General features: G+C 40.7%; 1 protein-coding gene across 1 annotated transcript in view; it reads right to left on the reverse strand.

The window, feature by feature from the left end:
• Window positions 1-12826, reverse strand: part of VPS13B (vacuolar protein sorting 13 homolog B) — a 913989-nt gene that overhangs the window by 162176 nt on the left and 738987 nt on the right. Inside the window, exon 35 of the mRNA XM_074944046.1 lies at window positions 6651-6788. Coding sequence (XP_074800147.1) covers window positions 6651-6788 — 138 coding nt within the window. The remainder of the gene's footprint in view (window positions 1-6650; window positions 6789-12826) is intronic.

Below are 12826 nucleotides of genomic sequence, written 5' to 3' on the forward strand. Positions count from 1 at the left end.
GTGAAAAAATAAAATTTTTCTATGGAACAACATCTACTTATCTACTTTAGCTGACAAACTGTTTACAATAACTAAAGTTTCATCTAGAGATAGCAAATTTTGGGAACAATTTACAGACTGTTTTCTAACTGCTATACTGCATCATAAGTTATATACATGTTTGGACTAGTAGAGCTGATGTTTCAAACTCACCTTTCCAAAAATATTTTTCTTAGGAAAAATGTTTTACTTACTAAAAAACATTGAACCATTGATACATGTACACAAGTATATTCCGTTGTCATTGCAATAGTTATATCCAGGTTTCTGACTGCATTTGCATAACTTTGACAAATGTGCTGAAAAGCAGATCAGCTGTCTTCAATGGCTATCATCTATTGCACTTGTCTATACATCAATTGATTGTAAAATAAATACATAAAATGAACATAAAGAAGTCCTTAAAAATATTTATAGTAGTAATATAGTAAGAACATGAGTCTTATAGTATTTGACAAATGCTCATAAGAAATCACTAAGTCATTGACAGAATTGTGCAATATATGCACTACTACTTCTGACTGAATTTTTAGCAGAGTATTTATTCAATTCATTAATGATATATTGGTTTCCCCTGCTGCCACCAATATCATGTGTTCCTAGGTGGCCTTGCTGAGGCTCTCTGAAGATGACTGCTGAGGTTCTTGCCCTTGGCAGATAATCACAGGCTAACTGTGTCTGGCCACCTGACTGCTTACCACAGGACCACTAAGAAGCCATTCTTCTCCCTCCTGGTGGGTTCAGCTACTTCTCAGATGCCCAATCACCATAGGTGCTGAAACTAGGGGGACTGGGGGTGCTATCGCATTCCCTGGCTTGAAGTGGTTTCCATTATATACAGGGTTCACAGTTTGGTCAATGGCTCTTAGCACCCCCACTATAAAAATTGTTCCAGCACGCCTTCCAACCACGTGTTGGAATGAGTCTTGACTAGGAGGTTTTTATTGTACTGTTGATGTTCGCATGTTGTTGAATTAAACCACTGCATCTTTTCTTTTCACTAGGTCTGAAACAGCACTTATTGCAGTTGTGTGGTTGTATGCAAGTTTTAAAGGGATCTAGTCAAAGCTCTAACATTGTGGAACGGTAAAGAAGATGAAATTATTTGACCAAGCTCTCAGTTGTAACAGGTTGTAAAACCCTGTACTGGAAGGCAGGGATGTTTTGTTGAACCACCCTGAGCCAAAATTCCATGTTAAGATTCAGGGTAATTACTGCTGAGGCATGCTTAGAAATGGGTCCAACTGGAACCAGCCAGGTGATAAAAATGCTATGTGTCTTAGGCCAAAAGAGGTCTTGGAGGGAAACAGCCAAGATCTAGAAGGAAACATGCAAAGGTTTATACTGCATTATTGTTTTGGAGTTGCCAATAAAGCCAAAGACCAGGAAGGAGTGAATTTGAACACTGACTCAGGATCTGCCTATATTGCTGAGGATAGAGCAGAAAGAGACTCATCCTATTCCCACCTATAGGGGAGGAAACTAATGGTGTGGGGGGCAAGCCCAGGTTTTGCACGGGGTTTTGCTCTGTGCCCAGCTGCTGGCCCAACATCTGGCCCTGTGCCCGGCTCCGGTCCCGGCTGCCGGCCCCATGCCCAGTCCTGGTCCCGGTTGCTGGCCCCACGCCCTGGGCTCCACACCCACCCCCAGCTGTGGCCCCAGCCTTAGCCCCTTACCCTATCCGTGTCCTCTCATCCCAGAGCCACAGCCCTGCTCCTGACCCCAGCTCTACAGAGGTAAGAGGGGTTGCAGCACTCCCATTCTAAAAAAGTGTTCCAGTGCCACTGTTCACACCATTATATTTGGAGGTAGGAGATTTATTGTCTACTTAGCACATGGGGGAATCACTTAAATCACAGGAAAGTGAAACCCACCAGTAGAGACTGCCAGGGTTTGCTTAGCAGCAACCTCAACTCCATTCCTAAGGAAAGTCTCTAAATTAGGTGTCCTGGCCCTGGCAGACAATAGCTCAGGCCATCTTAGTATTATTTGCATTAAACTGGGCTTCATGGTTATCTAATTTGGTAAAAAGTCTGGCCATTTGTCAGGTGGCCATCTGAAGGAATCCCTTGGTGCAAAAACTATTTCAAATAATGCCTTTAATGGTTTTCCCCTGTATATTTATTTAAAGTTGCTGCTAGGTAGCCTTCTTACAGAGGGCCTGAAGATGAGAAGCCTGAGGAGTGGAGATTGGAACTGGGCAGGCAAAGACAACAGGACTGGGACAAGGAGCTCGGGCAAGCAAGAGATGGGACTAGTAAAGGGATAGGTTGGAAGGGATGGGGCAGAAGAGGACAAACTTGGGGACAACAGGCAGAAGAGTTCATGCCCTTTAGAGCACAGTCCTTTTCAGAATGGAAGCCAGGATTACTGAGTCTCACCATTCTCTGCTGTCATACACATCTGTGGCAAAATATGTCTCTCTCCTATAGTGCTGCTCCACACAGAGGAAGACAGCCTATTATTGCTATCAGTTACCCTGTTAGCTCAAGTGGCAGAGGTCTGTGTGGTGGATCCAGAAGTTCCAACCCTGCTGATAACCCATGTAGATGTGAACAGGATGCCACATGATGGAATTTCCATTTCTTCAGATTGTGTTTTTAAAATCATGGGAAATTACACATACAAAACCCACACTGAACATTATTAAGGTTGCAAAGTCAAGTACACAAAAATTAACACATGACAAAATTAAGGTTGCCCATGCATCTGTATACTGTCTGATATCGTCTTTAATTACATGATCACATACTATTTCTTCCATAAAACTCTTGTCTCATTCAGTGCACAGGATGGATCTGCTCTGGGGATGAATCAGGGATATGTAATAAAGAAGGCTGCTGTCTGTAGGACCCCTGCCTCATTTGTTTCACAAGTTGAGAGGTATGTATTGAATGAGACAGAGGATTACAGAAAGAGAAAGGATGCTGTCCTGGTTCAGGCAGCTGAATGCTGTCCTGGAGAACTAGATTCTATTCCTGCCTCGTCCACAGTTCCTGTGTGATGCCAGGCAAGACATTTAAACCAAGCCTTTTTCAGAGGGGTCACTAATTGTGTGACTCTCACTATCTAGGTGCCTAACTGGATATCCCGGGGTCTGATTTGCAAAAGTACTGAGCTGACTGCAACTGAAGTCAATGGGAGATGTCCTTTGAACATATAAAATGCTCTATAATGCTAACTACTCAAAAAAATCAGGTCTTAGATGTCTCAAACAGGGCACCCAAAATTAGTGGAAACTTTTGAACTTAATCTTTCTGTGCTTCAGTTTCTCAGTACCTCACAGCGGTGTTGTGAAAGTAAATTCATTAATGTTTGTGAAGTACTTAGCTACTATAGTAATGAGCGCCATAGAAAAGCCCATGAGGACATTAATAATTCTGTCTTCAAAACAGGTTTTAATAATGTGCAGTAAATAAAGCATGGGGGATACACACTGAACAATGAAGAGAAAATAAAATATTGAACAGCTGCTCATTAACTGAGCCATGTCCATTCTGTCTGCTGAATGAGGCAGGGATCCAGTGGAAAAAGTAGAATGTGATCACGTAATTAAAGACTGTAATATAATTCATATGCATAAGGGGGATAAATTAAGGTGTCACAATCAATCTTTGCAAACCTTAATAATGTTCTTTTAACATTACTCCTGGGGGGATTCTGTGTGACTGCATTCCCACAGAAAACATCCTCCTTCCCCGCTCGCAGAATTCTTGTGCTTCTCTGCTGAAAACTACAGGAAAGCTGGAGGGGAGAGGGTACATGGGTGCAGTTTTTGGGGAGAGATTGCCCCTCCCAAATAGAGGCGAGGCATGGGGGGGCACATGGGGTTACCTGCCACTGCCCTGCCTCATTTCTGCAAGCGCAGAGCTGCCCAGTGAAGGAGGCTGTGTCTTGGTTCTGCTGACTCTGCAGCTGAACTCCACCTCCTGGGTCCTAGTGCCAGTTGTGCTCCCCTTCTGTGTGCTGGGAGCCTTCTTGTTTTCTGTTCAACAGTGAGTGCCCACGGTGGGATTGGGTAAGGGAGGGTGGGGAAATGAGGAAGGGGGGGTGCGGGGAAGAGGCAGTGGGGAAGGAAGGGGGTGGAATAGGGCAGGGGGAACGGGAATGTGGGAGTGAGGGGGGGGATGGAGAAAAAAGGGGTAGGGGAATTGCAGGAGGAAGTAGAAACTTGGCATGCGGCATCCCCTCGGCAGCAGCTGGGGCTCCCCTGTTAAGCAGGCCCATCGAACCGTCACCCTGACAAGCCCTACCCCCCTACACCTGGACCTCTCCGATGAGCCCCCCCTCACCCAACCCCCACCCCACTGATCCCCAGCCAGCTGCATCTGGACCCCACCCCATCAAGCTCGACTCCCTCAGCAACCAGACCCCCCACTAAGCCCCCCACACTCAGACCCCCTCCCCGCCGAGCTCCATCTCTGCAAATCCAGACACACACATCCCCACCTCTGACACCCAACCACCTTCACCTGGATCCCCTGCAGAGTCCCATTGCTCCTGCACCAGGAACCCCTCCCCCCAAATGAGCTACTGTGCATCCAGATCTCCCACTGATTGCCCCACACCTGGATTCCTCCCATACTAAACCCCTCCACACTTGGATCCTGCTGTCCTGAGCTTTCCCACTCACACCTGTTGCAGGGGGGCAGAGCCCCAGGGTGTTTCAGGACAGGCATAGCCCTTGCTCTGTGTCAGGGTCAGGTGCAGCCTCACTGTTGAGTCTCTGTACCAGAGGAGGTGGGGGCTTCAGGGTGATCTCCTACCTCAGTGCAGCCAGTGGCCTGTGCTCCCCACTGCCATGCTGGAGCCACATTTATTTACTGACAAAATCTGCAGAATTTTAAAATACTGTGCACATAATTTTTATTTTTTTGGCACAGAATTTTAAATTTTGCAGATATAAATTTTGTATCCACATAGGGCTCTAAACAATTCCTTCCTGGGGTCCAATTTATTGAGTCCCCAGGTGCATGCTAGCCCTCTAGGACCCAAGCCCCAGTTCAGTGTCTTTCTCTCCCAGTAATACAAAGTAATTCAAATCTTCCAAAAATAGAACACAAATGCGCACAGCTGAAACTTCAGCCCAGCTGCAGCTAGGCACAGCCCCACCTCCCTGAAAGGTCTGTCTTTCTGCTTCCAAGCACCTCCTGCCTGCAGTTTGTCTTCTTCACAGGCCTTTCCAACTGAGCCTTTGCAGTATTTCCCCTACTTGGTCAGGGTCTCTCCAAGGCCTCCCTGCTTGAAGAGCTTTCCTCACTCTTCTACTTCTTGAGCTTTTCCCGAACTGACTCTGAGCCCTGCAGTATCTGCAGACATAAATGTAGATTCCTGGGCTTCCCCCTTCACTGCAATTTCCTGCTACTTTTGTACTGGAATCACTGATTCCTCTCAGCGTGGGCTCATCCTGTAATCAGGGTTGATGGGGAAAGCCAATCGGTTAAGTAGGGTTTTTCTTCATGTGTAATTCATATATAAAGAATACATGATGTTGTCTGGCATAAAGCTTTTATTGACATGAGTTTGGGATTGTTCATGAGGGGCAAAGACACAAATTATGCATGTTGTCTCAAACAAGTGCCAGTAAAACCTTTATGCCATGCTGCCACATATTCTAAATATGCTATATTAGTTATAGAAATAGTTTTATAATAGCTATTCTATTTTGTAAAGCTATTTTAGAAGATTAACATTTTATTGAGAATATTTTTGTTTTGTATCTCTACACCTGTAATACCAAGTGTAAGGGACTGCGGAAGACTTTGTTACGGCCTAGCTAGGGAATGTCTGCTTTCTCGGAGCCGACGGGTCACTGTAGGACATGGAAAACCAGCTATAACCAGCTTTAGGCCAGTTCTGTCTGCACTGCATGGCCCTTTGCCAGGTAGCAGAAAGCCCCTTTAAAAAAGTACCTAATTATATATTCATAAGCTGTTTCTGTGTAGTGCTTATTTTGGCTCGCTGTTTACCCCTTCGTCGGACTCCATCCCAGGCAGAGCTCCAGTGCACTGGGTTCCCCGCCTCCGTGACAGCAACGCTTGGAGTCCCCGTTGCGGGTGTGTCACTTACCTTCAATAAAGCCAATAACTCGCTGCTTTGCTGCGTGTAGGCCTTGTTCTTTCAGAGCACTCCTAACAGGCCTGCGGCCTAGCACAGAACACCAAGTGTCTAGATTACCATGAATCCAACTGAACAGAGTTCAGAGGGAACAGTATGAACGTCTAAAAATGACTTTAAACAGGTCTTTTTACACGTGCCATACATTTTACAGTCTCACAGCTTTCCAAAGGCTAGAAGCAGGTATTTTGGGTTCCACTAGAAATCTACAAATTTGAAGTTTCTAGGGGTTTAAGGCTCCAGTGTCTAGTCCTCAAAGATAAGACGTTTACCCAGCCTTAAATGTGTCACTTTAATTCTGTTCAACCTGGACCTCTCTCCAGTGTAGTTTTTGGCAAAAATAAATAAATAAAATAATTTTTTTAAAAAATCCACATTTATGGAGAAAGAAGGAAACATTTTTCTGGCATGTTCATTTACAAAGAAATGATGACTCTATATGCACACACTGATTACATTACAAAATTCATTTTGATCAAAAGTGCACCACTTACCTGGCCCATTGAGAAAGTCTTTAATTTGCAGTGTGATGAGAGGAGGTGGAATACCACTTTTAGCATCTATCTCTCCTGCTACTGTCTGTAGCCAAACTTTGCAGTAATCAAGAGCTTCTGGAAGTGTCTTTCCAGGATCTGCAGATGATAAGATAATCATCATATTTATTAATGATATGCTAGTAGTGTGATTAAATAGAACGGGGAAGCAAAACAAAACAAGGTTAAGCATATACACATGACTATAGCATTTATATACTATTTTATATGCAGTATTTGTAGTCATATACACAAAGCTGGTATACCTGCAAGTACATTAGTGTGTGTATATGTATATATAACAGAGTACATTACAATAATTATACTTAATTTGTAATGTGTGTAATAAAAGCCAAATACTATATTAGTAAATATAAAAAGATTTGACATGGCTGTTCTTAATATCTGTTCAATTTAGCTTAACTGCTAGGAACATTTTACTTATTCTTCCTAAAACGTATGAGCTAAAAGTTGCTATTAGTGAAAATCAAACCTTTACTAGTTACTACTTCTAGATTTTCTTTGCATCATAGTAAACACAAACAAAAGAAAGCTCAAATTATACAGAAGTCTAAAAGATCAGAACATTACACGCTCAAGTACGCAATGTAGTTATTTAGAGTTTCACTGACATTGCAGTCACTTTTTACTGCTAGGCTTTTGAAGTTTACTTCAGTAGCGCCTGCTGCAGGTATCCTTTAATGGTATTCCTTTTGTCAATCCTTAATATTCACAATTGTGAATAAAAGGTCAAATTAACTTTTGCTCAGTGCTGTGTATTTCTTCACTTTCTGGCTCCCACAGATGACAAAAAAACATGACCAGATTATTTTTAGTCTTTGGCAATCCACAGAATTTTTTTGAAATAACTCTATTAAAAAAGTAACTGCTGAATTTTGGCATTTCATGATTTTTTAAAAAGTCTAAATATTCACAGTTTTTCTTTAGTTCCAAGAAGTTTCTCTCTCTGATTTTATGATCACAGAATGCCCTGCTGGCCTTTGCCCCTTTCTATTTCGTAATATTTTTTTTGCCATCGAGTTCCTCTCATTTTTAGTTAATTTGAAAAGTGTTACTATAATTTTATTTATCTTGGGTTTTACTGATGGGATTCCTTTCAAGATCAGCATTTACATACCCACCATTATAGTCAACATATGGTAATATAGTATCACAGTCATATGTGATCTGGGTATATAAAGTCAGCCTTGGAATTTGTATTACTTGACCTTATCATGTGATTCATATAAAACTTGGCACATATGAACCTTATGTGATTTCAAAGAACAGACGGAAACCGATTGATCGTGACTTTAGATCTATATAGAAAAGATCAAAAGTTAGCACATTCTTCTGCTTTTATTTGATCAATTTTTTGGGCAAGCAATGACTTTAGAGCAGTGTATGTACTGTGTGGTATTTACATTACAGACAAAATACTTTTTTTCCTTTACTTTATTCCCACTATCCATTTATAAAGTCACTTCTCAACAGTTATTTTAAGAGCTCTTCATTCCTGATCACTGCATACAGTATACATGTACTTTGTCCATTTGGATTTCTGCATTTTCTATGGTGGTTATACTTCCTCTTTAATTTTGCTGAACAGTATGGTATGTGTATTCCTTCATATATTATTAGCTCTTCAGGGAAAGAGTGTGTCTTTCTCTGTGTCTAAACAGTGCCTAGCATAGTACAAATAATATGCAAATGTGCAAATAATAAATAACAATAGATTTTTTTATTACTATCTAGGTTTGTATGTCACAGTTTATAAATTATGCTACCTTCTTATATTCTCATTTCCTTATTCTAAATGCACAGCTTCAGAACAACTCACAACAATATGGTTTCTGCAGAAACTATTGTTACTTCCAAATACTCTTGTTGTTCTAAACATTGTGGTATAGAACCAAAACAATAATGACAAAGTCTTATTTTTTGTACTAACTGTCCATTATATGGTTACTAACATCATACAAATGTCAGTTATCACATAATGAAAACCTTGTAAAGATTACAGTATATAACGCAATGAATGTCACTGATCTATATAAACTGACAGGTAGGTATTGTTGCTAAAATAAATCTGCAAATTTTGTCCACCTTTTCTGTTGCTTAATACTTATACGCATTTTTCTATGATCCACCTAAAGAAATATTTATACTATAAAATGCCTAACTCTTTACATATGAAGATATCCAACAAAATAGATGAAAAGTGTTAACATATGGGAAAGCTCTTTGATTACATACTAGATATACAAATGCAGCTCAAGATGCTTGAAACTGCAGGATACTATTCATGTTCATCAGGGATTTTTAATTCTCCCAATAGCCTAAAAGATCCAAATGATGCCAAACCAGGATCATTAATGAAGTTCTTAAGTACTGTAATGAGAAGAAAACTAGGACCGAAAGACTGCAAAGTTAAGATTGGGTGGTGACATAAGTGGGTTATTCAGATGCTCTTTGGTTATTAGGTTACAGACCTAAAAGTGGCAATTCTTCAACAAAAAAAGTTCAAAAACAGACTCCAATGAGAGACTGCTGAATTGGAATTAATTTGCAAACTGGATACAATTAACTTAGGCTTGAATAAAGACTGGGAGTGGATGTGTCATTACACAAAGTAAAACTATTTCCCCATGTTTATTCCCCCACCCCACCCCACCCCGTTCCTCAGACGTTCTTGTCAACTGCTGGAAATGGCCCACCTTGATTGTCACTACAAAAGGTTTTTTCCCCCCAGCTCTCCTGCTGGTAATAGCTCAGCTTACCTGATCACTCTTGTTAGAGTGTGCATAGTAACACCCATTGTTTCATGTTCTCTGTGTATATAAATCTCCCCACTGTATTTTCCACTGCATGCATCTGATGAGGTGAGCTGTAGCTCACGAAAGCTTATGTTTAAATAAATTTGTTAGTCTTTAAGGTGCCACAAGTACTCCTTTTATTTTTTCAGATGCTAATATTGAGTAACTGGAGTGAGCAACAAAAATTACCAGGAGGCTGGACAGATTAGTTTATGAGGAAAGGTAAAAGGAGTAAAATATGAGTTGCTTGACTGAGGTACAATCTAAGGAGGAAAACAGTGTACAAATATCTGCAGGGTTAAACACCAAGGAAGGAATAAATCATTCAGCATGCCACAAAGGGTATAAATTATCACAGAAATAATGGAATGAAATTTAGAAGAGAGAAAATTTAGGCTGAATATTAAAAAACTTCCTGATGGTGAGATCTATTAGAATATAGAACAGTCTCTTCAGGGAACTGGTGGAAACACTATAGTTTAGAATGTTTAAAAATAGAAGAAAACACTATAAAATGTACACTGGGGAACAACTATGGGAACACTAGGGAACAACTATGCATTGGCAGGGAACTAGGCTAGATGAAGTACTATAATAGGTCATTGCCACCTCCATTTCCTATGATACCCTCAAAAATCAACACTCGGATTTGGATTTAATAAAAGCCTTTGGAAGTCAGAGGGATGGAGATGTGAGTAAAAAGGAGAGGGCAGGATGGGTACTGAGGAACCAGCGGGGGCAGGAAGGAGGGGGAAAGCGAAAGGGCTGAAAAGTGGACAGGAGAAGATGAAACACAAAAAGAGGGAAAAGAGAGAAGAGAGTCAGAAATGTTATCTGCTGCATGATATGATAGATTACTCTGTGGCATTAAAGATAAAAAGCATATGAATAACTATTATGCATTGACAGCCAAGATGGTAATTTTGAGACACTGAGAATCAGAGGCTCTGTCAACTGAAAATGAAGAGATTACGTCTTTGCCAGAAGCTGCCTCCTATAGAAAAAGTCTGATATAGGATTCACCATGATGAGAGTGAAACACAGGTACGTAAGAATTGCCATAGTAGATCAGACCCAGTATGGAAATAGTCCAGGATCCTGTCTGATGGGGGTCAGTACCAGATGTGTCAGAGGAAGGTGCAAGAAACCCTGAAGTAGACAAATGTGGTTATCCTGTTCCCAATGAAAAACTCATTCTGATTCCTAATAGGTAGAAATGGGCTTAAACTCTGATACATGAGGTTTTATATCCTTTCCAAAACTCTTATTTTAGAATTAACTAATTATAGATAACATTATTGTTATCAATAAATCCAAACCCTCTTTGAATCTCATTAAGTTCTTGGCAATGATACCATGTGCCATCTAATACGCTGTTGTGCTTTTTTCACTTTTGAATTTTTAGACTTTTGATTTCACAGAATGCCCCCTCAATTCTTGTGTTATGAGACAGGTAAAAAACAGGAACTCCTGATTAGAGGTGGGCGGGAAAAGTTAATTCTATTCTATGGAGGATTTAACTATTTCTAAAACTGGTTTCATTTGTGGGACAAAACCCAAATATTTCAAAATTATTTGGGAAAGGGAAAGGAACCTGGGCTCTCAGAGCGTGAACTGCCAAGGAGCCCTGAGCCTGGGAGTTTGGCAGCTGGGACTCTCAGGACCTCCAGGCTCACCATCAGCTTGCCAGGCAGGCTGCCAAGAAGCTGGGTCGCAAGCTGGCAGGAAATCAGGCAGATTTTTGTTTTAACTTTGGTGAAATAGAACTATCGCCACAAAACGTTTTGATTTTGATGAATCCGCAAATTCCCATGGAAAAAAAACATTTTGTCAGTATTTCTCCAGCTAGCTCTACTCTTGGTCTATCTTCTCTATAAAATTCATCATTTTGTGTTCTTTTATTGTATCCCTTCTTATTCATCTCCTTTCAGTCTCTCTCTGGCTAACGGATAGGTCTCAATCTTTAACTGTAAATGAGGAATTGTCACTGAGTGGGTCTGTTTCACGTCGGGTCCTACATGGGTCAGTTCTTGGCCCTATTTAACATCTTTATCAATGACCTGGAAGAAAACATAAAATCATCACTGATAAAGTTTGCAGATGACACAAAAATTGGGGGAGTGGTAAATAATGAAAAGTACAGATTACTGATGCAGAGTGATCTAGATTGCTTGGTAAACTGGGTGCAAGGAAACAATATGCATTTTATTACAGCTAAATGTAAATGTATACATCTGTGAACAAGGGAAGTAAACCATATTGGCAGGATGGGAAGCAGTGTTTCTAAAAAAAAATCTGGGGGCTGTGGTGGATAAACAGGTGAACATGAGTTCCCAGTGTGATGTTGTGGCCAAATGTGCTAATGGAATTCTGGGATGCATAAACAGGGGAATCTTGTGTAGGTGCAGAGAGGTTATTTTAGTTCTGTATTTGGCACTAGTACAACCACTACCAGAATATTGTGTCCAGTTCTGGTGTCCACAATTCAAGAAGGACGTTGACGAATTAGAGAGGAGCCACAAGAATGATTAAAGGATTAGAAAACATGCCTTACAATGACAGACTCAAGGAACTTTATCTATTTAGTTTACCAAAGAGAAGGTTCATGCGTAACTTGACTACAGTCTATAAAAGTACATACATAGGAAACAAAAATTTAATAATAGGCTCTTCAACCTAGTGGAGAAAGGTGTGTAACACAATCTAATGGCTGGAAGTTGAAGCTAGACAAATTCAGACGGGAAATAAGGCGTAAATTTTTAACAGTGAGAATAATTAACCATTGGAACAATTTATCGAGAGTCATGGTGGATTTGCCATCACTGACAATTTTTAAATCAAGATGGGGTGTTTTTCTAAAAGATATGCTGGAGGTATTATTTTGTGGAAGTTGTATGGCATGTGCTATACAGGAAGTCAGACTAAATGATCACAATGGTCTGTTCTTGCCTTAGAATCAATGAATCTATGAATGACAGAGTTGTCCATGCCCCAATCATTCTCACTGTCTATTTGTGAGCTTTCTCTACTGCTGCAACATCCTTTTTGAAATGTGGTGATCAGTACTGCACACAGTATTCCAGATTAGGGAAAGCCGTTGATTTGTATAATAGCATTATAGTGTTTTCTGTGTTACTCTCAATCCCATTGTTTATACCTTCTAATATTTTGTTTGCTTTTTGGACTGCAGTTGCACATTGTGCAGAGGTCTTCACCGAGTTGTCTGCACTGATGCCCAAGTCCTTTTCCTAAATTGATACTGTTAAGCTGTGTACAATGTATGAGTAATTCAGATTTGAATTTCATCTGCCATTAATCTTA

The sequence above is a fragment of the Natator depressus genome, chromosome 2, assembly GCF_965152275.1.
Source record: "Natator depressus isolate rNatDep1 chromosome 2, rNatDep2.hap1, whole genome shotgun sequence".
Lineage (NCBI taxonomy): Eukaryota > Metazoa > Chordata > Testudines > Cheloniidae > Natator > Natator depressus.